We start from the raw sequence: 27,268 nt of genomic DNA, 5'->3' as shown, positions 1-27,268 counted from the left end.
AAATACTGTAGATGTTACATTACCCACCTAGTATATGCACATCAAAACTTATTTGATTAGCAAAAAAATGAAATAAAATTCATTATTCTGTTTTTCAACTGAAGAATTAAATAAATTACATAGTTCTGCACTTTCAGGGAAAAACTGGATAAGTCAAATTTTGGTTGAATGTGATAAGAGCATATTCTAGTAAGTCTTTAGATCTGACTGGCTGTGAATAAATTTACATTTTTTTAACCGCCTTAGTATATTTTTATTTGTAATTAATTAACTATTTTTATGTAAAGTAAGGTTCAGATGAAAACTTAATGTTACGAGTGAAACTCATTCTCATGATATACAGATTACTACCCTGCTGCTCAACCACTTGAGCTATCGTGACTTCGGTCCCGAGAAACCAACTCTCCACTGAACTTATTTTTGTTGTAAAGAGGACATTCCCAAAACAAATCTGGTATAGTAAGTATTTTTTGGCAAATTGCACCCACAGGGTTTGTGATGATGTATGCCCCAGGATCCATTATACAGATCAGATGGCAGCGGAAGTGTTGTGAAAACATAATGCAGCATTGAAATTGAAAAATATTTTGTTAACAGTTAAGCATGGTAATGAATTAAATATAGAAAAAAAAGTTTTCTTCCAACAGGATAATGATCCAGAACATATGGTGGCAAAAACCTGAGAATGGCTGCTGTATAGTGCACCCTGCAAAAATACCTCTCCAATCTCCAAATTTAAATGAGATCAAGCATTTATGAGATGAGCTAGGCCTAAAAGTTAAAAAAACAGGACTATCAACAGATTAGGGAAACACTGATTTTGGAATGGCTTAATATAACACTACAAACTTTTAAAAAAAAGTTTTGTCAATGAAAAATAGACTTTCTAAAGTGATAGCACATAAAGGAGGACCTATAAAATATTAATCAATTTGTAAAAGCATCAATTTGTTATTTCATTGTGTTCTGCATGAAGTTTTTTTTCTCTGCAGTTTATTTATGAAGTCTTGTTGTTTATTGGTTCTGTTAAATTAGTTAATTGACAAAAATGTTTCCCACTTTTTAAATAATTTAAAAAATAGTGCATATAAATGTCTTTTACCCACAATCCTTTCATCATTATTTTATCAATTTTTTTTTTTTTTTTTAAATGGGGCATACGAAAAAAAAAATTTATTACTAAGTAAATTGGATTTGTACCTTTGTACCACATGTCTAAACATCAACAAAGATCACATTCCTAAAAATGTGTATCTTTTACTTAACCAGTTTTACCTCGAGGATGCAGAATTATTCAAGGTGATTAAAAATATTCCTTAGGGATTCATTTCTGTGCATTTATTAATTAAATAGCTAACAATTCATTGACGGGTGTTTACAAAGCCGTGACAAATCGACCATGCACACCATATCAGAACTATAAAAATTGCAACATAATACAATAGTTACCAGTATCAAAGAACTACATATCTCTCTAATACAATCCTCATAAATTCCAACCAAATGTTAAATTTTTTATATTAATTTCGAGAAATCTCCGAATGCTCAGTATTAGAAGTTTTTAATATAGAATCTTCTCGTTAACATTTTATTCATTGCACCTACATGACAGAAAACCATACATTATAAATATATTCAAAATAATTACAAAGTAAATGGCAAAGTACAATATTATTACTGTTGCAACAACCCGATAATTTATACCGATTGTCCTTTGCAAATACAAACAATATTCCAATATTTATTTATTATTAGTTCTAAAATCATTTGTAGATTTAGTTTTTTGAACACCATTCCTAACTTTGTAATTGTGAACGTACACTAAAGGCCCAGCCAGAAAGAAAGCAATTCGTTGCAGCAGGAAACGAGATGTCTGGTTATCTAGTTGTACTACATAATATATTGCTTGATTTTGTCGCAATGACAAGCTATGAGGTTGTACCAAATCCAGAATGCTACACAATCATTCAGAATAGGTAATTAAAAGTATTTAAGTAATTAAGTATTGGGTGTGCATATAATTAATTTTTTTAATCAAATCTCGACTTTCTTTCTACCTAGAGAGGCGATTCATTAGTACCTGCTATCCCATTTACCTCTAGGATAGGAAAAGCCCTACTGAAAAAGAATGTAAGAAAAGTTGATCCGAAGAGTAAGTCAAGAATAAACAGCGGCGTGTACTACATGGAGGCAGGTAAAATTCATTTGAGGCATTGCATGCTATATGAGTTTGATCACAGGGTGGCTTCGACATGCAGGATTCGCCGAATGCCGAGCAAAGGTTTACCGAGTAATGGGGATGGGTGATGGGTTGTTCGCCGAGCAACAATATTCTGTGCTCTCCTTGTTTGACTAATTGTCAGTTTCCTTGTCCGATTCAAAGTACACAAATATTCATGAAGTAACCAAACTCAAAGCATCCACATACTTGAGAACTGTACTACTACTGAGCAGTTCCTTTTTCCTACTGAGCACCTTTCAAAATTTATATGAAATTTACAATGATAAAATAGTGACTGAATATATGAGTCTACAATTGTTCGTTATAATGAAGAGAGACGAATCAAAAACTAACATCGTTGTGGAATACCGAACGAGATTAAAAAGCGAAGAAGCCCTAGATAATCACTAATAGGTAGGGAATTTTTGACGAAATCACTCTGAAATGGACTTACAAATTCCTTATCGTCTAAGCCAACAGGTATCCATAAAAAGGAGATATTTTCTGATGCCAGAATGTTGGCATTACATTATAGAAAATGAAGAACATTGTTTTGGATTGAAAATAAAATGCATTTATATTTTGAAAGGTGGCTTTTTTTTAACTGAAAAAAACCTATGCATAACCTTTCCTTTACATTTCTCAACACTAACAGCAAGTGACTCTTCGTCTGAACTCATACTCAAAAACAACTGAAAAGAAAAACAAAATAGTGCTGTGAAAATGTATTGTATATTCTATCGTGTTCCACATGACGGCCACACATCGCAAACCACTGGATCGCTTCCCCCTGACAGATCGCTTTCTGTCTGTCTAGGCCTTAAACTGCAGAAAAATTACAGATCAATGTAATTTTATCCCTAACACATTTCTCTTGTTAGGGTGTGAACTCCTCTTACAGAAGATAAAAAACCAAATTGTCATAAAATTTTGTATCACAATTTGAAATATTAATCTACACGGATTATTAACGCTATTAAAAATTAAATGATTTGAGTTCACTTGTAAATAGTTCTATATACCAAACTACCAAAGTATTAAAAAGTGATACGTCCATGTAATGTTCTGTGTATGTGTGAGGGGTATTATTATTGTATCAATTTTTATTATACCATTAACTTTGTTATAAAGGATATTATTGTGTGCCAATTTGATTGATAGTTGAACTGGGGCTTCATTACCAATAGTTAATTTTTGAAAGGGGAATTTGAAACTTGAAGTTCAAAAACAGCAAGTTTCTAATACCATGTTTTAGAAAAAAATGCGTGATTCAGATTTTATTAGAGCTATTTCAGAAGGGTTTTAACAGTTTAAACTTCTACTAAGCAAGTGTAACTATTATTTCAATCAAACACAAGATTAACTAAAATAAAAAATTCATAATTCTATGGGAAAAATTGCTTAGATACCAAGCAAAAAAAATGTTCCAAAGAATAACCAATGGAGCAAAATCTGTTAAAATTGTCCAAATGAATTAGTGTCATTATCTAATATGTCGATGTAGTAACTTCGGATTTCAATATTTAAACTACAACATGCAGAATTTTAAGGAAAAAAGCTATAAAAAACACTGCATTGAATTAAATGTTTTAAGCAACACATCCCATTAACACATTCACTGATGATGACCACTTTCCAAGCAGGGGGCACTACTTTTCTGATATACACAAGTATAATTATTTATAAGCGGGGTTACCTAAGCAAAATAGACTTGCAGGTTGCATTTACATTTCAAAAACCCACATTCGAGTGATTTTAGTGGAAAAGTTTCCTCAATGAAAATTTAATTTTGTTTTGGGTTTTGTTTGTATATATCTTAAAATAATCATAAAATAGCATCTTCCTCACCATATCACCATTACCATTGTAATTTACAGTGAAAAAAAAATTTAAAAATTAAAAAAGTGCAGGTAAAAAAATTAGTTTTCTAATGCATGCAGAAAAACTGGAATCAATTAACCTCAGTGAATGTGTTAATGAAATTTTTTCTTCAAACAAATGGCCAAATGGTACAAAGGTGTTAAACTTCATTAATGTTTATAAATGAATAAATTTTGTGTATCTTTTTATATGAAACAACAATGAAAATAAAGTTTTATGTGTATAACCATCAGAAAAACCTTATTAATACCAAACTTGTGGCAGAGAAATGTAATAACAAAGCATATTTTTCTTTTAACCTTCTCTCAATGTTTAACTTTTTGATTTCAAAAAGGATATACTATAAATAATATAATAAGGCTTCTACAGACTGAATACAAAGCTAGGATTTCAATCTTAATCTAGGGGCTTAACATACCTGTTGTTTGTTTGATTCTGGTAGTGCCTCTGGTAAAGTAGGATTCATTGTTGTTGTGGTTATAAAATCAATTGGTGCATTCTGATTTCCTTCGACTAAAATTCAATTTAATTACAAAAAAAGTTACAACCCATGCTACATTAAAGTTCAATCAATACCTGGCGAAGGGATGAAAAAATTGTTTTTAACTGGTGCAGCAGTTACCATTGAAGGGGGAAGACTTCCCAGGGATGAAGGGCCATCCTTATCTTTTGTCCCACCCATCATATCAACATAGTTTGATTTCATCACTGTCCGACAGAAAAACGTGTAAAATAAAAGGATTATTTCGCAAAATTAAAAGACTCTTACGTTTTCCTTTCTGCAATTTATATTTATTGGGTCCTGGTGCAGGTTGTCCGGCTGGTGTGGCAGAATTGCTCATCATAGATTGATTCATCATTTCAGCAGCTCTTGGAGGTGGTTTCACAGTACTTGCCCCTTCTTCATCTCCATCGAGGTTGACCCATCGTTTCTTTTCTTGATCCCAAACAATCTAGATAAAATTACAATAAATGCATTTCAATTACTGTTTGTTGTATTAATTGTGATTATTGTGGGGGGGGGGGTATTAAAAAATCCAAGAAATCCGTGATGACTTTATTTGTTGGATGTTTTGTGATATTGGCCCAACTTCAGCAACCCAAATGGACTATTCCTGCTTAGCGCCCTACAAACCAATTGAGATTCCTTCCAATAAATTTGTTTTGTTTCCAATCCGTTGATTTTGTGAAAGTGCTAAGTTAGTCCATTTGAGCAGATGAAGATAGGCCATAGCCAAAAAATAAAAATATTACCACAGATTTCTAATATTTTTCAATACCTTTAATTTAATTATTGTTACTCAATGAATATAAACATTTTAAAAAAGCAAACAGGTATTCAAATGAGCAAAACAATGTAAGTCATCAAATAAAAAATTATTTCGCCTAAAATTTCTTCTTGAGATTGGTTGTTTCTATTCCTTATGAACTTGCCTTATCTTGCTGTTTTGGTCTTTCATACTAATCTGTTAATGTCAAAATTGGCGAAGACCAAAATATTTGATAACAAACAAAAATAAAGAATAGCAATATCCCAAAAATATTGCAAATTGCCTAACTGAATAATATAAGGATCCATCTTGAAGTTAGTATAGGTTAGCTACGAAAAAGCAGTATGGAATTATAAACTGTACGAATTTTGAAGAAAATATGAAGTTCCACATATTATAACAGTTAAAGTGTAAAGTCAAATAGCTGGATTTTTACTAGATCAGAAGATTTTGTTGTATCTAATGTATGTTGTATGTTAAGGCCAACATCATAATAGTACATTTATTCTACACTATTTATTCATCAATTATGATGATATTCTACTAACCGATGGATTGCTGTCATCAGGAAGTCTCATCTGATTTTTAGGTCGCATCGACAGTTTATCCCAAATTCCTCCAAACCAACCACTCCTCTGTTCTTCATTTTTAGCTGATTTATTTTCAGGTTGTTTAGCGTCTGGCTTTTTTGAAGTTGGGGCCACTTCATTAAGCTATAACAATCATAACCAGGCAAGTAATTTTTGAGATACAAACAACAAAATAAAATTTCATAAATAATAGAATGGAGTGTTGTATAAATAACAGCACACTTTTAAGTTATAAAAGCTCCAAAATTTTGATACATAGGCCAAATGTTGAATGCATTGATATTAAAATAAAGCTACCGTCAGTGACTACTTTATAAATTAAAATTATTTTAAACATTACCTTTTGTACAAACCACAAACCTAAAATTTGGATTAGATTAGGTAAATTGGGATTCAAAATATGAAACAAAATTTTGGTTATTATATGAAAATTATAATTATGTAACCTAAGTACAATTCTACAAAGCTAAAGCGCAAAATTTGGTGAATCTATTGGAAAAGTAAATTGTCTTTCCAATTTCCCAATGGGATCTATTGGATAATCTATAGGAAACGTTCCTCCATAAACTATTTTAGGTTTTCGAAAGTGATTGCACAATTTCAACATTGAATTCTTTGATACGTTGTCCCTCATATTGTAAGAGCACTGATCACAAAACACAGTATTACAAAAGTTCGGACGGAATTGGTCGGTGGCTTTCTGTTGAGCATATGAAAATGGACGTATATGAGAAGCATGTTGTTTCATACACGAGCAAGTGCAGCGTGATCCACACAAGGCTGAGATACTTACAGCTTTTTTGCTAGGCTTAGCATCTGCTATATCCTAGGCAGCATGAAATAAAAGTGACCATCCATTAATAAGAATGTACAAAAATCTATCAAGTTGAGCGAAGAGAGAAACTGTAAGATGTTGGTAGATAGAAAATAGCATCTAATTTGCTAGAAGAGCTGAGCAAATGAATAACTGGAAACATTTAGGGAGCAAACGTATAAAAGCCAAAGTACAAAATTCTTAACATAAATGCAATAATTAACACATACATCAAACATTCTTAATACTGTGGAAGGCAAAAATCATTACAGGGGCGGGATGCATTTATGCGAACCTTCAAATATTAAGATTACTGTTTAAAGTCTAGCAAAATCACAATTCAAAAAAAAAAGTTTTAACAGACAAATCCAAAAAAATACAAAGGTATTGTACAATTTTGTTACTACATAAAAACATTTAAGTCTATTATAATTAATTTGTGGATAAAAGCTTGTGTATTTGTAATAATGTTTTTGTGTGATAATCAAACATTTATAGGTAAAAATGGAAGAATGATGGACAAACATAAAATTGTTTTATCTCCAATTATATCACTACCATCACATACAACTTCTATTAAAACATTAAATTTAACAATTTAGTTAAATTTAAAGCATTAATTGAAGTTTATTATAGGGGGGGAACAACCCAAGGGTTCATATAACCTTGTAGTCGAAATACCCTCGTTTAAAAAAGAAAGATATAATTTTGATGTTTGTTGGTGATACAATATAAATAATAAATATAAACTAATAAACTTTTTATCTCTAAAAGTTAAAGAGAAACTTACAAAACTTAATTTTTTTTAAATAAAAGCGAATGTCAATAAATTTCAAATATGGACAAGTAATAATGACCTACAATCATGATGAATATTTAATTAAATTATTAATATTTACGAAACGCCCCAAAAAAAGTTAAACATATTCCAAATTAATTAAAAATCTAATTTGAATACCACTGAAATGTTTTCTTAATAAAGTATTAAATCATTTTTACAACACAAAGAATTCCATGAGGTTTAAACAAAAACAAAATAGCTATTTCCAATACGGGAGAAATTCTAATCAAACTAGTGTATCAAGGCTATCTAATAAAGAAAAATAATACTTAATAAATTTCAGCTGCAAAATGTTCAGATCATTAAAGGATAGCCCATTACATTAAAAATAGTTCAATTTGATAAAATTTTAACTAATCAGTTTTGAGATATAAAAATGACTGCAGAATGTATGTTTCATTTTGTCTTTAAAGATTGATAAATATAAGAGTATATGTTCAGAGAATACCGTAATGTATTTTAAATAAACAGGTCATAATGATTTTATTGTTATATTATTTCTCCCCATTTGATTATTTTTTCCACCGATAGTATTTTCCACAATTAAAATGTTAAAATAAATAATTACTAATAAAAATCAAAAAACACTTATAACAACAATTATATTTTAATATTACCTGAATAATTTGTTAATACTTTTTTCTTAATAAATTGCATGCTAAATAAATTCAGATTTGTTGTCATTCAGTTGAGGCCATTCAAAAGATGAAGCGACTATAAAAAAAATTCTAAATACCATAAAGTCCAAAACCCTTAGGCTTTTTTTAACACAAGTTTAATTAAAAATGTAAAAACTTATTCTGTTCAAATAGACCAAGAAGAACACAGCCGAGAATAAAGCAAAGGGCTGTAGGCTCGAGTCACACGTTAATTTTTATTCTCGCTAAACATTTGATTTATGAATATTTGGTATGAATTGTTGTCACACATTTTTACTGTCATGTTAATGTTGTTGAGATTGACCATTTTGCAGCAATGTTTTTCTGTAAACCAAGAATGCAGTAAACAGGAAAACAGAATACCTAACTACTTCCTAAGCTCCATCTCACTTTATAACATGGATAAGTCTATAGAACACATCAACAATAATTTACATATGTCTGTGGATAAAGAGTTAATAATTCTTCCTGTTACAAGTCATACAGCAAGCTGTAACTTAAAATAAATTTACATAGAGAAATTCTGACAGCTTCGCAGAATTAATAAAAACTATAAAAAGTACGGTAATATAACTAGTATGATAGCTTGATATCAAAATTACTTAACTAAATAGATCATTTGTTTTCCAATAAATAGACGAACTTTTTTTTTTTAAACTAAACACACCAATTTATTTTTATGCAATATATTTTGGTTGCTAATGCATTTTGACCCACACCCATTGTTTTCCACTCCCTGTATTTTCATTATCATTTCTGATTTTCAACCCCTTTCAATTTGGATTTAAAATATTTAGTGTTTTATAGTTTGTAAGAAGTGCATAAATTCCTCAATGAAGATGGCGCTTCAGTAACATCAAAACCCATGAGTGTAGATGGACCCAGTAGGTTAGAATAGATTTTAGGAGTAGGTCTCTTTACAAACTGTGCACTACGGCCAGTATTTGTGCATCTCCATTGTTGTTTAGAGCACCTCATTAAGCTTAAGATGTTCTTACACTGTTACTCCCATATGTATCCTTAAGGTAATATTAAGTAAGAGTCCCAGTGTCAATTCAACATACATTCAAAAGGTTATACAATCAAGATGCAAAATATTGTGGTGATAGATTTTTGCTGTACGATTGTACTTTTTGTATTTACAAAATTGGTTTTATTATCAGACATCGTTGAAACTTGATATGAGAAAAAATATCATCAGGATTGAGCCAAAGGAAAGTATTCCTGTCGGGAGAGCTTAGCGTCCAAATACCTTTAACTGTCAAACCACTTCACAATACTTTTCCAATTAAAATTCAATGGGCTATGTGTACGATTTGAACTCAGAACAGCTAGCATGGCAAATATGAGTCAGATGCCCCTAACCCCTCACTATGGTCCCATCATAGTTTTGTACTTTCTCTAACTAAAAAACAGTAATTTGAACTTTTGATTTATTTGAATAGACATATGTGAGCTATTATTGATCTGTTTCTTAAATAAAGGAAAAAATACTTGGCAAGTAATGAGTAACTCCGTATGCCTGTTCTAACCAAAACCAAACAGATACAGTTTTCATGTACTTTAAAATTGTAAGTGTGCTTTTTTAGTGCACAATTGCAAACTAAAAAGGCAAAAATTACACCTTAAAGTAATGCTGTACTAAATAAAATTATTACAACGTATCTATAAAAATGTTGAACACACCTTAAGTTGTTCTTCACTGGATTTAAAGAATGATTTATTGGCAGTTGAGTTATTTTCCTGTTGCATAGGGGTATAACTGGAATTATTATGTGCTATATTAGAATTATCCCAATAATTATTTGTCTCAACAGGAGGTTCTACAGGAGGAGGTTGTTCCATTTGGTAACCTGAAACAATAAAAAATAATAACAATTAGATTTATAATTAAATTTAAAATATGTCATATCAAGAGTTTCATTATAAACTGCATTTGGGATCTGGTTTCTGGTCAGGTAGAGATCTGTGATTAATTGACAAGCTTTCAGCCTTTATAAGACCATAATCAGGGCAGCATCCTATTTTTATATTAACACTGCAGAACTATGAAAAAACCTGACGACATCGACTACAAGGTCTCGAAGTACTTGAAGGTGGTTAAGTTGAACTAAGACAAGTTTTCTTCTGTGTTTTTAAGGATAGTGGTCTCCCCAAAAAATATAGGTCCAGTCGATAAATAAACGTCATAACCTTAGATCTCACTTCTTCATCAACATTATAAACTGCGCAAAAATTAATTATATAGAATAAGGATAAATTATAAATATCCCTATTCATTTTTGCACAGCTTATAATACCAATTGTAAGAAAAATTGTTATTAAATTACTGATTTTTCTCGCAACTATTACCTTATAAAATGTTTTTATGTTGTATTGGGAATGTTTAAATATTCCCTTTCAATACATTCATACATTTAAAGGCTTAGTAAATTTTTAAATGTAAGCAGAGGCAGAAAATGTTTTATGTAACAATTATTCAAATTCTAAACAATACATTCCCGAAGGAAGACTAAATCAACGATTTCTTATAAATAAATAAAAACATACTATTTGGCTGTAAAGGTGGAGGCATCATAAAGCCAGACATATCTTCTCTGTTAACTTCTGGAGGGAGTTGATGAGACACAACAGGGAGTGACGGTAGAAGATGACTTGTTAAATCACTTGGATTGTAATTCGCATAAGGATCGCCGAATGTTTTAACATCCTCATGGACCTGGAATGAACATAATCCTTACTGATTTGAAGAAACGATTCGACATTAAATATTTTACCTCAAGGGGTTCAACTTGGTTGGTAAGGTTCTCTTGGCTTGTTTCTAATACCGAGGACATTGAGAACCCATTGCTTATTTTCATACCTGCATTCGGATTGTCCTTGAATAATAAAGATACATTAACAGGTTTCTCTATATGGTATATTTTATTTGAGATGACAATTACTGGTAGGTTATTGTAATAAAGCTTAAGCTTGTGAAGCCATTCTGGATCATTATCTGTTTCACCTGAGAGCGCAAGTGTCGGATCTAACATTTTTAACCTTGAAGAAATGTCTATGACATCGGAAATCAGGCGTTTGTCAGACTGCCTGCATTGAACAGTCTCATCCGCCAGCATCTCACAATACTGCAAGGCACATTTACTCCTCCCACTGTCAATAAGTCTCATGGCTAAAATTAACTTATAAAACTGGAAAAAGGCAAAATGAATTTATAAAGGATGTGATCTTTAAAAGTAGCATACAATAAAAACTCAAGTTGTGATACCTGTAAAGTTGGAATATTAAAATCTCTCTGCCTAAGTTTTAAACCATATTCGTAACACATTGTTAACATGATTGCCCTACAAGATGCAAACTTGTTAAATTCCTGATTTGGCGATGAACCAAGTAACACAAGCTTGGCATCTGGCTTAAATTGGCTGAACTCAACTTGGGCGGTCACGTAACAGAAATGAGCTGCAAATAACCTTCCATGTGCATCTAAAACGAAGAAAATAGTTTGAATAATAATTTAACGAGAACAATGACATTTTGATAATAGTCAACATACTCAGAGAATCACCCAATTGAATAATGGCTTTGCGGTCTAAAGCATGATCCCTTGTGGGATTTCCTAAAATCATGGCAAGATGCGGTCGCCAATCAGACCATTTTTTATCCGCACAACACTGAAAAACAAACAATCAAAATCTCATTTATTTGTTATCACTTAAAGAAAAAAATTAAATCTTACAGTAGATGATTGTGGTATATGTCCAGACATAAGCTGGTATAGAGTTTGTAATGGATCATTGTGGGGAATGCTGTTAGCAAACCTTAACATGATTTGGTTGTGTGTCCTATCATCCATTTTTGAGGCGAGGAATAGTGCATGGCCCCAAGCTCCATGATCAATAGCCCAATCTGAAAAACAAACAAGGATAGAAACATTTTTTTTATTAATGCCAATGTCAATAATTTATACAATACACAGGTTTAAAATGATTTTTTTTTTTTTTATCAAGATAAATGCAATATTGTTTATAATGATTATTTGGAGATCGTGAGGTTTGTCTGGTTACATAGGTTTCAGAAAAACATTTTCTTTATCATGCCAACGTTTTGATCTTAATTGAGATCATCTTCAGGGCTCAAAGTGTTTGTTTTCCATGTAGATGTGTCATTCTTGTGAGTCGTATTGAGAGTGTCAAGAGTGGTTGTTTATAATACATATTTTTTTATATATTTCAATGAATCTTATATATAAATAAAATAAAAACAATCCTTTTTAAAAAAGGATTTAACTCCACACTCACCCCATCATTTATAATTTCTAAAATAAAAACATGTTCACAATTAAAAAAATAATAATTAAAAATCTATCTTAGTCTGGTTTTTAAATTTAGTTAAAGGCACTTTATCCTAATGAAGCATTCTTAATTTATTCACTATGGCAATTCATTTTTTATCAGACTTATATTTATAAAACTCAAGCATCCAAAACACCTCTTTTAATTTTACGTAAGTCAATTACAACTGTTATATACAGTTGAGACTTGAAAGATGTGCCAATTTGCACAGACCAAACAAACATGGCAATCCTAATTTTCACCTATCAATCATCCATGTTAAAGCAGGGGGACAAAAATTTCTGGTTCCTCCATAAAAGAAAAACTTTCAAAGAAGAAACACGACGTAGGGAAAGTAATTTCCAAAAAATTAAAATTAAAAAAAGTTGTCAATGCCTGAATAATTTATTCCTTCATGAAAAAGACGCTTTCGAAAAAGAAACAATGTAGCAACGGAAAAACTGTCAAATGCCTGAACAATATATTCCTCTGCAAAAGAGAAGGTATTGAAGAAGAAACAGAACATAGACAAAAGTTTCAAAAATAAATAAGCAAAACAGGAGGGCTGTCATATGCGTACCTAAACCATTTATTCCTCCGTAAAAGATAAGGTTTTGAAGGAGAAACAGAATATAGACAAAAGTTTCAAAAATAAAAAATAAATAAGCAAAACAAGAGGGCTGTCAAGATGCCTAAACCATTTATTCCTCCGTGAATTATAACCTTCTGAAGGAGAAACAGAACGTAGACAACAGAAAAATAGGAAAACAAGGCATTTAATGTATGAACAATTTATTCGTACACAAAAGAGATGCAATTCCCAAAAATGGATTACCAAAACATGTTTCCACGAACATAATGTGTTCCTTTTTTTATGAGGGTATTTCAACTACAAGGTTATATGAACATTCGAGGTGCGGGTGTTTTTAAAAATAGAAGGTTTGTAAGTATGCCGGGTACAAATGCAGGGCCGCTGAATTTGAACCAGGGACCTTTACTGTAGTTATGAGCACCATGTCAATGCCTAAACCACTGGAGACACAAAGCCCCTCCTAACATGAGAGGAGGAAAAGAACATAAAGTACACATTTTCCTAACAGCTGTGTCAAAACATAAAACTTAAATAAAACAGTTTTATTATTTCTCAGTAGAGGATTACATGCCTTACCTAAACTATCAACCAAAAAACATTTTTTTTTTTTTAATGTAATGATCATAACAAATTTTTTTTATGTGAACATTTAATATACTATTACTGTTGTTTACATCCATTCTAGAAGGGTGAATTCCTCTACTGGGCAGCGTGCATAATCAGAATGGAGAAGTTCCGTTATAGAAGGATTTAAAATGTATAAAAACTTTATTGTTGAGAATGCAAAAATTGTCCATTAGGAGAGGGGGTCGCTATAGAGTGGTGTCCGTTAAGGATTTCACTTTATATATAATTAATTTGTTATATATATGAAATTTGATATAGAATGGTTGAACATCTTATATAACTTGGACAATAGACAGGAATTGCACAAAAATAAGATATGTGTTGAGATAGAAAGGTCGGTGTCACGGGGATCAAAGTCACGGTGGCTCTGGTGGTTAGAGTGTCAGGTTATAGTGCTGAAGACCGTGGGTTCGAATCCCATCTGTAACACTGACCTTTTAGTCTCAAATTTCCTGCATACAAAAATATGCAAAAAATATATATAAAATCTGAAAAGGCAATCAAACAAAAATAACCATTAATATATTAATAATGTTGAATTACCAAGTGCCTCGGTTTTATTTCCTTGCTGGAGAAGCTCTCTAAACTTAGCTACAACCTCTTTTTCTGGGAGTTTTTCTACAGGTATATCTTCAGCCTTGTTCCATTCTTCTTTTTCAGATTTCTTGTAGCTATTCATTAAAAGCTCAGCTACATCAACTTCATTGACCTCCTGACAAATCACAATATAAAATTAACAATTATTTGTTAAACATATAATAGATAAGTTTTATAATAACAAGAAAAAAAAGGAGAAGAAAATTTTTACATAAGAGTATCATTTTCTTACTAAACTTGAAATGATTATAATGTAATTATCAGGACATTTAACAACAAATTTTTTTTACAGAAAATATTGGTGAAAAATGTATTAATATAGTTAATCATCATCAACAATGCAAGAAGTTTACATATGGCCTTGAATATAAACACCAATCTTTTGGCAATAAAACATCTCCCTTTTTTACTTATTGTTAATATTTCATTAGAATAAACGTAATAACAATACCCCATTTCCTTTCACTGTTAAATGAATGAGGTCGTACAGCAGTTTTTCCGAACTTTTACTGGCTTTCTCCGATATCCTTTTTAAATACTGAAGAACAGTATTGCGATGTGTCACACCACTAAAATCAAACAGTGTCTCACACTAGAATAACACAATAATAACAGCAACTCACGGAATAAATGGTCCAGGGCTTTCGAAAAACTCCTCTGTATCTGAATCGAGCGCAGGCTGAGTCAATTTGTATAAATTTATGGTTGCTCGTTGACCATCAAGGGGATGATTTGGATCAATCACAACCAGCCTATTCTGGCCATCCAATTTTCCTAAAAATTGATACAAATTAGTATATAAAAAATAATTTGAAATCTATAGTGCGTTTGATACCTTTAATATGGTTAGTAGAAAATAAATGAATGTCATATTCATCTTCATTAGGCCTAGTAGTTTTTTCATTGACAATTTGTGGTCTAAAACATAATTACAATGTAAATTTAAGAAAAAGAAAACTCATTTAAATATATATATATTTAATTTGTTTACGTGTGGGCACTATGACGTTGATTGGAGGCACTTTGAGCTGAGTGTACGCTGGCCTTGTCTGCTCCATAATGGAAAGAATTTTGGTAACCACTGTATCTTTCTTTCATATACTGCTCATACCATGCTGCATACCTTACAGGATCAGTTTGTCTCAATTTTTCATAATATTCGTAAGCACTATATTTCGAATAATCCAAATAATCACTGCTATTGATTGCTGTAAAATCAACTAGGTAAATATTAAATAGTATTCTTAAAACTTACTAAGAACTGAAACTTACTATGGTCATGGTAGCAAGACCTTTGGGATCTCATAGAATAATCCATATTCCTCCTGTAATCAGAACCTGTCCGACTCGAAGGGCGAGACCTATTTTCACGATGATAATACTCATCATCATAATCTCTACTATATTGCTCATATCTACGATATCTCCTAAAACAAAATTTATCAATAAAAAAATCTCTTCCAAGTATAACCGCACAAAGAAATATTACATGTATTAGTCATGTTAGGAAATTTTGGCTAAAACTTTAGAAAAGTTAGATAAATTTAGAATTTTATTATTTATGAATAATAAATTATATGTTTCATTTCCTTGTGAAATTAAAATTAAACATTGCATTAATGTGCAATTTAATTTTTTAAAACAATATTAGTTAACTTAAAAAATGCTTATGACACACCCTAATCAATATATAAACAATTTTATAAGTAATTTTTCACTTCAGTCATTGAAGTTTGATTATAAATTGCATAAATACAATTTAAATACAGTTTAAAAATTACATAAATGAATCAATTTGTTTTTTACAATATATTTTTTATATTTCGTTGGTATCACCGATTATGAAGGAGATGTAAATGACACTGCAATGTTCCATTCTTTTCTTCAATTTGAAACTAAAGGACTGTTATGCAGTACCTTCCAGATATGCTGTACACCACCCTGCAATGTTGATGTGACACTGAAAAACTGACAAACAGTGGAACACCAAAACCAGTTCAACAATGTTATGATGTTACAGTTATGGTAAGGCGAGAAAACCTACAGTCACAGGGACCCACCTTAATAATTGTAAATAACAATTAATTTCACAAAATTTGACCTCCTTGTCATAATTCAAGTGTTATAAGACAATAAATCCTTTTAGCTATTTTTGAATTATAGCCGTTTCAATCAGATATTCTGATAACAACTTTTCAAAAATCGGAAAATTTTAGGGGTCAAAAAATAGATAAATTTAAATTCAAACAAAAATGTATATTATTTATTGGGTTGTCCGGAAAATAATGCAGGATTTTAAGTTTTCATTAAAAAAAATCTATATAAAATATTCTGTTTACGTTTACAGGATTACTCATTTGTATGAATGTCAACACTTATTAATCCTCTTCCAAATGATATTGTTTGTTTACCTCTGTAGCATTCCGCTACTTGGAAATAATTCAGTCATCCTTATAATGTCAAAGCGAGAATTTCGTACGATTTTCTTTTACGAGTTTAAACTCGGCCGAAGCGGAGCCCAAACGGCTAGAAACATTAACCAAGTCTGGGGCGAGGGTTGTGTTAATGAGTGCACTGTGCAAAGGTGGTTTAAAAAATTTCGGGAGGGAGATTTCAGCCTTGAAGATGAAGAAGGTCGTGGAAGGCCTTCCTCTCTTAATGATGATGTTCTGCGATCAGTGGTGGGTGCAGAGCAACTCAAAGTCAGTAAAACGACCGTCGCTGACCACCTCAAGGCGATTGGAAAAGTGAAAAAACTCGAAAATTGGGTTCCACACTCATTAAACGATCGCCAAAAAAATCAGCGCTTTGATGTTTGTGCATCACTTCTTTGTCGAAACAAAAATGACCCATTTCTGGCCAGAATTGTTACATGTGACGAAAAGTGGATTCTCTACGATAACACTAGACGTTCTGGACAGTGGCTCGACAAAGGAGAAGCTCCAATACATTTTCCAAAGCCCCCAACTCATCAAAAAAAGGTAATGGTTACGGTATGGTGGGCTTCATTTGGTTTAATACACTACAGCTTCTTAAATCCTGGCGAAACCATCAATGCTGAATCATACTGTAACCAAATTAATACCATGCATCAGAAATTGGCAGTAATGAAGCCCTCTTTGGTCAATCGGAAAGGGCCCATTTTGTTGCATGACAACGCTCGACCACATGTGTCACGTGTAACGTCACAAAAATTATTGGAGCTTGGCTATGAAACTTTGCCTCACCCACCCTACTCTCCGGACCTCTCGCCTACTGACTACCATTTTTTTAGACACCTGGACCACTACTTAGAACACATAATATTCAAAAATCAAACGGAACTGGAAAATGCATTTATTGACTTTATCAATTCTAAAAATTCTGAATTCTACTCAGACGGAATTAATAAGTTACCAACACGTTGGGAGAAATGTATTGAGAGTATGGGAAATTATTTTGATTAAAGAACATTGCTTTAAAGTAACTAGTTTCTTTTTTTTGTTTAATACCAAAATCCTGCATTATTTTCCGGACAACCCAATAATTAGGGTCTCTAGAAGTGCTAAAATGAAATTTGATATTAGTTTCATGAAGAAAAAAATTATGACCTAATTTACTTGAAAAATAGATATTTGGTTTTTAGAATTTTTTTGGTTATTGATAAACTTTGATAACTTTTACTATACTTTTAAACTATACTTTTAAAAAATGCTGTAAAATTATTATTCACATAGTAGATTTAAGCAAGTAGAATGGCAAAACAAAAATATTTTAAAAAAGGAGGAAAATTTCAACTTCAAAAAAAAGTTTGGCGAAACCAGGGACTATTCTCAAGAAGTGGCAAATACATGGTTGGTCCAACTCCACAAACCTTTAAGCAATCTTTATGTCAATAGTTTGTATTAGTAATTAGTTCGAATTTATTGTATATAATATTTCTTTTATGAAAATATTTCAAATACAAATATTTTACAAATTATTGCTTACACTCACTGGTTTGGTATTTGGAAACGTTTCAGCATTTGGCCACATTTAGTGGTACAAAATAAAAATTAAAAAAATATAACAAAACTACTTCAAACTAAGGGACATATAATATACACATCCAAACTCAGCTTAAGCATAATTGCTGAAATAATTCTGCCAAACTTAGAATAAAGCTACTTCCTTAGAATTAAGGCAAAGCACAAAATTCCGTTACATTGACATATTACTAGCCATAAAAGAAAAACAACATCGACAACAAACTAACAAATGTAAGAACATTACATTCACTGTGGAAACTGATCATGACAGCATCAACTTCCTTGACCTGACCATTACAAAAACTCTTATATTATACTCTATAATATATGTATGATAAAGTGAATATATAAAATTACCTTCGATCCTCTCTGTAATCTCTGTAATCCCTTTCAGGACTGTTGTAATCTCTATCTCGGTCCCGATCCCTTGGCCTCCTAGAAAAAAATTAAGTCAAAACCATTTTTTCCGTTTTTGTTGTCTTTTTTTCTGTTTTGGACAGTTTTATTAATTCAATGTTGTTAGGCCATTTATTTTTGAATGCATGTCTTTTTTTTAATTATAAATATTAAAAACAATATATAACTAAACTATTTCCAGAAATAAAAACTTAATTGAATATGCCACAGGATGTTGAAATGTTACAGGATAGATAAGTCAAATCTTTTATACATCATATAAACTTGTTACAAAAACATACCTTTCGTTTCTTCCACTCTTATGATAAATCCTTCTATCTTCATACTCCTCATCACTTCTATAATCAGGCGGCGACCTATAAATTAATAAATGTAGAAATAATGTGTGAAAATTAATGTTTAATTTATTACCTATGTTCTTTTCTTCTTCTATTCCTATCATCTCTTCTTTTATACTCCTCATTTCTTCTGTCGCTGTCATAATCTCGATCATCTTCATCATAGCTGCTACTAAAAATGGACATAATTTATTTTTTAGCTTTTAAAGCTGGGTCCACACCTTTAAAAATTTACTCCAAAAATGACACACAATGTAAATTGTTACACATGTCCAGGAATTTCTTTGAGTGTGGACGTGACAACAAGAATTTATCCCACTTGAACACAAGCTCCGGGACCTAGTTGGTTTTTTTTTTTTTTTTTTTTTTTTTTTTTTTTTTTTTTTTTTTTTTNTTTTTTTTTTAATTGTCCGCCAGTCTGCCTACACTCAGTACCTCAGTGAGAGATGTATAATTAATTAAGCCAAGAGTTGGTGTCATTTTTCTTGATTTTATTAAAACACCACTTATGTATAGTCTCACAACAATTTATGGTCTTGATACTTCTGTATCTGGAGAACAGCATATTCTTTGTCTAATTCCATCACTAAACACAAACACAAACACGAACCAACCTGTTGAGGAGCGATAACAAGATAGCAAAAGAGATTACCCTTACAAAAACAATGCAAAACTTGAGTGGAGACGCATGCTGTACAGCGTAAATATTTGAGTGAAAATATTTTTCAATTTGAGGCGAAAGCATTCAACATAAATCTTTAAAGGTGTGGCCCCAACTTGAGAGCTGTTACAAATATGTACTATCTTCAAAGATAACTATACTTCTTTTTTTTTTAAATAAATGTTAAGAGATCAAATCAAAATGCTTACTCTCCACGACGCAGTCTATGTCTAGTTCTGTGCTTTTGTCTATAATCATCAGAAAGATTTCCAGTTTGCTGTTGGTCCCTACCTGCATGCTCACCTACCACCATTCTTCTCCTACCCATTTCTCGTTCCCTCTCAGCTTCACGGTCGCCTACAGACAAAATAACTTACAACTCCAAACTTATGATAAATAATAATAAATTATTACTTCTTGGTGTGGGGGTTTCTTGTTTTGGGGGAGTAATAACACCTCCTATTTGCCCGAGGACAACTCTATTCAGAGCAGAATTATCTTCACCAGGGACCTCTCGACCATCAGTATCGTCACCAATGCTCTGACCCTGGACAAGTCTCCCTGTCCTCCTCGAACCGCTTTCACTCTCTCCTTCTGTCTCAGAATGCCTTTGTCTTGTTTCTAAAATAAATTTTTGTTTTAAAATCTATCAGATCTATGTTAAAGAAGTAAGAACTAACCATGACCCCTGAAGGAAAGAGGTGTGCTCTGTCTTGTACTGTCATTTTCAGACAATGGTTCCATTTGAAGTACCTGGATCGGGTCAGTAGAAGTTACATGGGATTCACAAACCTGTCCTGTGACCAATCTATCAAGTCCTGGAGGTGGGGCATCACCTACAAATTGAAAAAAAATTCCATAAAGGAATTAAACCATCATTAATTAACCTCTTACCTTCATCGAGGTTGTCCACATTTGTTGGTCTATTAACAAAACCACTTTCTTTTTGATTTGATAGATGGCCAGTTTCTAAATACTGATTTCTATCGAGTGAGCAAAGAACTTGTGTGTGTTCATCGACCTGGTGCAAGCATATATTTTTAAATCCTTAGTTAATTATCATAATATAAGCATATAGCGAGTAAAATATACATACATTAAGTTGTAAGGATTTCATTTGCATGCTGAGATCAGTAGTTTCTGAGGGGTGATGGTCATCTGGTTGTTCTAGGTTTTCAGGAATGTTTGTGACAAGAGGTGAACTTGAAGCTATTGGACGTGTGACAGTGTTATTTAAACTGTATGTGCTATTGGTATTTTGAAACTGGTTTGGCATGGATATTAGGTTTTGATCTTGCTGGTCATGTTTTAACTGGGCAGAAGGTGCAGTTGGAACCATCATTAAAGGCATGTGTGAGGCATTAGGCTGATTATTGTGTTGCAAATTAGTCGCCATTGCCTTGTATTGATCTTGGATTTTAGGATCGCTTTCTGGTAAAGACTGGCTGTTTTTACTGCTGGATAAGGACGAGTTGTAACCATGGTTTGGTAAACTTTCACTGCTTGTTGATGGATGACTACTTCCAGAGCTGTTCAACTGCTGCTGAGTCAACATCAGTTCTTCTTTACAACTACTATTTACATTATTGTGGCTCCCACTTTGGACAGTTGGATAAACTGGTCTGTCAAAATGAGAAGTGGTGTCGGAGGGAAAATTCTGTGGTAAACTTTCCGATCGTTTATGGCTTAATTCTGTCACCGAAGATAAAGGTGTAGGTTGTTTACTTAAAGTTTGTAGTGAAGAATTATATGCGTCTTGAGAATTCGGATGTGCGAATACCATTTGATTATTGCTCATATTTACATGTTGAAAATGGGTTTCTTTATTGTGAAATTCATTGGTTGAAAGTTTCGATGAATTTGTATCATGTAATGTAGACAATGGGGTCAATCGGGCTTCTAACTCTTTCTCTGGTATTGGCATAGGGATTGGTTGAAAATTTCCATAACCATGAACAGAACTTGGATTTTGCATCAAAGAACTGTTTGCAGGATGAACCATTTGTCCAAATGTGTTCATCGAAGTGATTGATCCAGGAGTAAGATGAGGGAAATGATTGGCAGCAGTATGCTGTTGCATTTGCTGATGGCTAACTTGTGGTTGCATCTGTGGTTTTGGCAGTTCCATTTGTTGTGTTTGGGCCTGTTGTTTTTGTGGAGGTTGGATCTGCAGTTGCTGTTGTTGGTGTTGCTGCTGTTGTTGGTGGTGTTGTTGTTGTGATAGCCCCTGTTGTTTTTGTTGTGACTGTGTCTGTTGTTTTTGTTGAGGTTGGATCTGTGGTTGCTGTTGGTGTTGTGCATGAAGTTGTGGCTGCTGTAAAGTTTGATAAAAGTTCATTTGCTGTGCTGAACTTGTAAGTTCTGTCTTCTGGAGGGCAGGGTTACATGGAGTTTGTGGAGGAGGACGATCCACTTGCACTGGTGCAGGGGGGAGGCCCATAATTTGTTGAGCAGGAGGAATCTCGTTTACCGATGGATGAGAAGAGGGAGATGGAGGAAGAGGGTTGTTATGAAAATTTGCACCCTCTTTAGGAGGAAGTTGAGACTGGATAAAGCTCTGTCTTGGGTCAAGAGTACCAGATTGAAAATTATTCGAAACCATTGGTGGAATAAAAGGCTTTGAATTTTGAGATGTCGGTGTAAAATAAGTCCTCATATCAGCCTTAGGGACCATTCCAGTTGCACTCCTATATAAATACAAAAATAAATTAAAAACTCATTTATAATTAATATTTTATAAAGTTAAATAAAAAATAAAAACCTCGAGATTTCATTGTCAGGTGGTGCAATTTCTTTATTTTCAACATCGGATATGGTATTATTATTATTATAATTTCCTTGATTGCCACAACTATCACTATATATCTGACCTTTATTTCTGTTAGTCTGATGAGACCAATATTCTTGAGAGTAATTTACAACAGGGTGGCTGTTTTGCAAGTTAATAGATTCGAAATAAGCTGATGCCTGCTTGTTATGGTGAGCCTGAAAGAGTCAATCGTTCTATACTTCTGCATTCCTTTTTGACAATCTAGGTAAATTAAACAATCAAATACCTCTATCGGAGGCATGAAATTTTGCGTAGGTAACGTTGGTTTGGGATTAGAGGGCCAAGCACTCCATTCATTCGGCTGGCTGTCACTGTTATCATCACCCCATGACCAAGGATCAGACTGCTGTCCGTATTCCATTGATACCACGGTCCTAAGACAACAAAAGATAAATCTATTAGTAAGATGTCGGAAGTCAATTTCATTAGACTTGGTCTAATGGAAAAACTTTTTTTAACCTCACAACACATTGTAATTTTTAAAACTATAGTAGCTCTAAACAATTTATGCTTTAGGGTGTATTTGTGCTCAAAACTACATCTACATCCAAAAGTATCTTGTTATCCATACACCCCAGAAAGATGAAACGGTGGAACAATAAACCAAAAATTAAATTCCCAAAAGGTGTTGAAATATATATCATATAAAATCGATAAAATTTATTCAAAATTAACTGAACATGTTTTTAAATGTCACGCTTTGAAAACACTACATACTTTACATTCTTCATCATCATAAATGGTGCTACAGAAAGATATTCACTTAATAAATAATCGATGACCTTTAACGATTTCTGTTAATGATAAATTTGTCAATTTGTTTGTTCTGAATTTTTTGAAAGTATAAACCATCTTTATCTATTTTTATATAACAAAATAAAAATTGATTAATTGTATCTAATACAGTACAGCAGCATAATATAACAAATAATGATTACCTACTAAAATATAACCATAAATATAATAATCATACCTAGTAATTATACAGAGTTGTTAATTGTAAATTAGTTATAAAATAATTATAAATTTAAAGCATACAATTGCATCACAATATCAAGCAAAGACACTGCAAAATTAATCAATGGATTAATGGATTATAACAAAATGCTTCAACTTCTTTGGCATATGATGGCATGATCAACACAATATGAAATATTTTGCTCCTGTGAAATAATGTCAAGTAGTTTGATGGAACAAAGTATCAAGATATCAGGGTAACAAGTGAAACAGAAGATACATTTATCAGGAGGTAGTTTTAATTTTATATTCTATCGAATTTATGTCACAAACATGTCCAAAATACCGGACCAAGTCCTGAATTTGGGAAATGGTCCAGTATTTTGTCTGTCTCATTAGCAACAAGGTAGCTTTTGATACCAAAACTACTTTTTAAAAACCTCAAATGAGAATTATATGTTGAATTTATGGCAATTTTATGTCTGAAGATGTTTACAAAGTGATGAAGATCTAGCTTATTTTCTTCTGATCATTTCGGTCTATTTATTCGCTATTTTGGTTTATCAGACGGTCTTTTGCTTATCGTTATCTTCAGTTGTTTCCTGGCAAGTAACCTCAAAAATTAAATTGTGAAATTTCTCTGTGAGTTCCACAGAGTGATGAACCTGTACTTTGATCTACTGTTGCTCTGCCAACTAATGTCCGGGGTCTACAATCTCATCCATAGTTTCATAAACGTGCTTCCAAGGCTCACAGGGTGAGATATAAGACTGGCCTGTACCAGAAACAGTCTGTGAGTTTGGGTGAGAACTTGAGTGAGAGTCGGACAGATGGAGAGACAGATAAAGTGAGGTCACTACAGTCACCTGATGAGTCTATCATCAGAGGACCCTCCAACAATCCACAGCTTCAAGCTCTATGACCTAACTTGACAATATTCCTCCCTGAATGAGGACTGTACAATACGTAAATTTGATTCTATGCCAGGGACATCACCCCTTAAACTAGAATATTTATTTAACTAAACCCTTTTTCCGACCACTCTAACTCATTGAAGGAGATATCCCAAGGCACAAGAAAAGAAAGATCTGTGCCACAATACAAAATAAAAATAAGAGAGTTTTGTATACATCAGACCATCCATCTGTCTAGTCTCACTAGTTTAACAAACCCACCACTGTATACGGCAAAAAGCTGAAATATACCAAGATACAGGTTCATTGCCCACAGACCTTCATAAGAAATATCACAAACAACAATATTATTATACACTAGTGTTGCTTAATTGTAGAACAATGGCATGCATTACAAAACAAATAAACCAGAAATGTTTGTTGAAAATGTTGTCAAATAATTGTAAAGAGCAGATCAACTCGGATTTTGTAGGCATAATAGGCTAATATGGTACATATCAAAATCATGTCAAACATAGCATGAATTGATGTAAGTGTCCATATCAACCTCGAACCACCTATCCTTAATTGGATGAGAATGACCCTTCTAAGAGAGATCAGAGATATAAAACATGTTAGGTTAATTATAAATAATACACTTGTTAAAACAAACAATTGCCCTATGATTACTTAGTAGTTTGAATATGATTGAATTAAATTTGAATATTAGTAAATAGTTTGCTTTCAGGTAATAAATAGATTTACAAAAAGAAATCTTTTGTTGAAAATATTCCCAAATAATTGTGCGAGAGAAGAATAAACTTGTATGCTGTAGGTTTACACACAAGAGCCTTTGAAGTAGCCTAATGTCAAAAGCATGCCAAACCCAAGATAAAGTGATGCCTTTTTTGAGTAAATTTTTAACACACACACAAACTGTAATTCGCAATTGTCAAGTTTTCTTATTGTTAAATGTTCAAGTGTAGTACAAAATAAGTAGTTAGACTGTCTGTACAAATGTAAAGTGTAAATATTGGAACCGTTCAAAGAATAAACTATTAACTTAATCATAAATAAATTGAGTAAAACAAACTTGACTTAGACTTTATTAGTTCGTTGAATATGACTATTTTTTCAAAAGCAGAATGCTTTCTGGTAATAAATTGAATTATAAAAAAGAAACTTTTGTTGAAAATATTCCCAAATAGTTGTGCGAATGAGGAAAAAACTCATATGCTGTTAGTTTACAAAAAAGTGTCTTTGAAGCAGCCTAAGTTCAAAAGCATGTCAAACCTAGGATAAATCAATGACTTTCTGAGAAAATTTTTCTGACAAACACATACAAATTGTAATTTGCAATTGTCAAAGCATAGTTGACATTTTTCTTAATGTTATGTTAAAGTGTAGTACAAAATACGTAGACTGACTACAAGTTTAGACACTGTATATTGGAAACACCCAAAAAACAGACTATTAACTTAATCTTAAATAAAACGTTGGCATTATAAAGAAAATGTTTTTCTGAACCTACGTCACACCAGACCGCATCTCACAATCTCCAAATAATCATAAATAAAAGATTGAGTAAAACAAACAATTGACCTACAAACTTATTAGTTCTATGAATATGACTGTTTTTTCAAAAAGCTGTATGCTTTCTGGAAATAAAGTGCATTATAAAGAAGAAACATTTGTTGAAAATGTTCTCAAATAATTGTGTAAGAGAGGAAAAAACTTGTATGCTGTAGGTTTACATAAAAGTGTCTTTGAAGTAGCCTAATGTCAAAAGCATGTCAAACCCAAGATAAATCGATGCCGTTCTGAGTAAATTTTTCTGACACATACAAAAATGTCAAAGTCACATACAAAATGTCAATTGACATTTTTCTTATTGTTATGTTCAAATGTTGTACAAAATAAGTAGTTAGACTGTCTGTACAAGTGTAAATTGTAAACACTGTATATTGGAAACTATCAAAGTACAACTTAATCATAATTAAAAGAAACAATTGACCTATAACTTATTAGTTCTTTGAATATGACTGTTTTTTCAAAAGCAGTATGGTTTCTAGTAATAAACTGAATTACAAAGTACTAACTGTAGTGGAAAATGTTCTCAAATAACGGTGCAAGTGCTGAATAAACTCGCTCGTACGTTATTGATTTATTTGGAACAGCATTTTCCTAGTAGCATAATGTCAAAACGTGTCGAATTTTAGATAAACCGATGTTTTTCTGATACAATGCTCGTGACACACATACAAACTGTAATTCGAAATTGACAAAGAACTGTTCATATATTTTTATGTTTATTTTTTAATTGAAATATGTTCGTGTACGGTATGTAATAGCTAGTTAGTACCAACTCTACGAGTGTAAAGTATAGCGAGCAAACATTGTACGTTGGAAACGTTCAAAGAACTCACAGATGTTAATGAAAACCCAGGCATAAAAGTCAATGAAAATCAACTTTGAACGAATCGTTTATGAGAACTAACCGTAACGTCTGTGCTTGTACCTTATTTACTTATATTGACTAAAAACAATAATTTAACGGCAAGGAAACCTACTTGTATCCAGTAAAAATATGTCGAATCCAGAATTATCTCACGTCATTGGGACCAGGCATTCTACAACTTTCGATATCTCTCTTCTCCTCCCCACTCGAACTGGACAGAGAAATGAGAAAACTGGCTTTCCAACCGCTGTCTTGGTTGGAAACGATTCTCTCCCGGGAAAAT

At 32.3% G+C, this 27,268-nt stretch overlaps 1 protein-coding gene and 1 non-coding gene across 7 annotated transcripts in view; one reads left to right on the top strand and one right to left on the bottom strand.

The window, feature by feature from the left end:
- The window catches only part of LOC106672296 (protein transport protein Sec16A), a 29,384-nt gene extending 2,178 nt beyond the window's left edge, over positions 1-27,206 (bottom strand). For 2 of the 6 annotated variants that reach the window (XM_024226199.1, XM_024226202.1), the window contains exons 1-29: positions 27,098-27,205; positions 22,904-23,051; positions 22,609-22,832; positions 20,944-22,534; positions 20,742-20,868; positions 20,528-20,683; positions 20,262-20,468; positions 20,057-20,204; positions 19,260-19,358; positions 19,130-19,204; positions 18,789-18,866; positions 15,697-15,851; positions 15,416-15,644; positions 15,260-15,342; positions 15,048-15,198; positions 14,876-14,993; positions 14,371-14,539; positions 12,014-12,183; positions 11,831-11,948; positions 11,546-11,760; positions 11,223-11,468; positions 11,055-11,156; positions 10,828-10,996; positions 9,964-10,130; positions 6,757-6,789; positions 5,922-6,086; positions 4,872-5,055; positions 4,679-4,810; positions 4,521-4,615 (exon numbers count right to left, since the gene is read on the bottom strand). In XM_024226199.1, the coding sequence (XP_024081967.1) occupies positions 4,521-4,615; positions 4,679-4,810; positions 4,872-5,055; positions 5,922-6,086; positions 6,757-6,789; positions 9,964-10,130; positions 10,828-10,996; positions 11,055-11,156; positions 11,223-11,468; positions 11,546-11,760; positions 11,831-11,948; positions 12,014-12,183; positions 14,371-14,539; positions 14,876-14,993; positions 15,048-15,198; positions 15,260-15,342; positions 15,416-15,644; positions 15,697-15,851; positions 18,789-18,866; positions 19,130-19,204; positions 19,260-19,358; positions 20,057-20,204; positions 20,262-20,468; positions 20,528-20,683; positions 20,742-20,868; positions 20,944-22,534; positions 22,609-22,832; positions 22,904-23,038 (5,541 nt within the window). In that variant the 5' untranslated portion in view covers positions 23,039-23,051; positions 27,098-27,205. Of the gene's footprint in view, positions 1-1,323; positions 1,602-4,520; positions 4,616-4,678; positions 4,811-4,871; positions 5,056-5,921; positions 6,087-6,756; positions 6,790-9,963; positions 10,131-10,827; positions 10,997-11,054; positions 11,157-11,222; positions 11,469-11,545; positions 11,761-11,830; positions 11,949-12,013; positions 12,184-14,370; positions 14,540-14,875; positions 14,994-15,047; positions 15,199-15,259; positions 15,343-15,415; positions 15,645-15,696; positions 15,852-18,788; positions 18,867-19,129; positions 19,205-19,259; positions 19,359-20,056; positions 20,205-20,261; positions 20,469-20,527; positions 20,684-20,741; positions 20,869-20,943; positions 22,535-22,608; positions 22,833-22,903; positions 23,052-27,097 lie in introns of those variants that run through there. The other 4 variants (XM_024226201.1, XM_024226203.1, XM_024226200.1 and 1 more) reach the window with 4 other exon arrangements.
- On the top strand, positions 14,183-14,256 carry Trnay-aua. The gene has a single exon. It is a non-coding gene; the product is annotated as a tRNA-Tyr (tRNA).
- Positions 27,207-27,268: the final 62 nt, after the last annotated feature.

Source organism: Cimex lectularius, unplaced genomic scaffold, assembly GCF_000648675.2.
Source record: "Cimex lectularius strain Harlan isolate CLEC.00 unplaced genomic scaffold, Clec_2.1 scaffold64, whole genome shotgun sequence".
Taxonomy (NCBI): domain Eukaryota; kingdom Metazoa; phylum Arthropoda; class Insecta; order Hemiptera; family Cimicidae; genus Cimex; species Cimex lectularius.
Note: the sequence above shows the minus strand (reverse complement) of the source record. Positions and strands in the feature narration are given on the sequence as shown.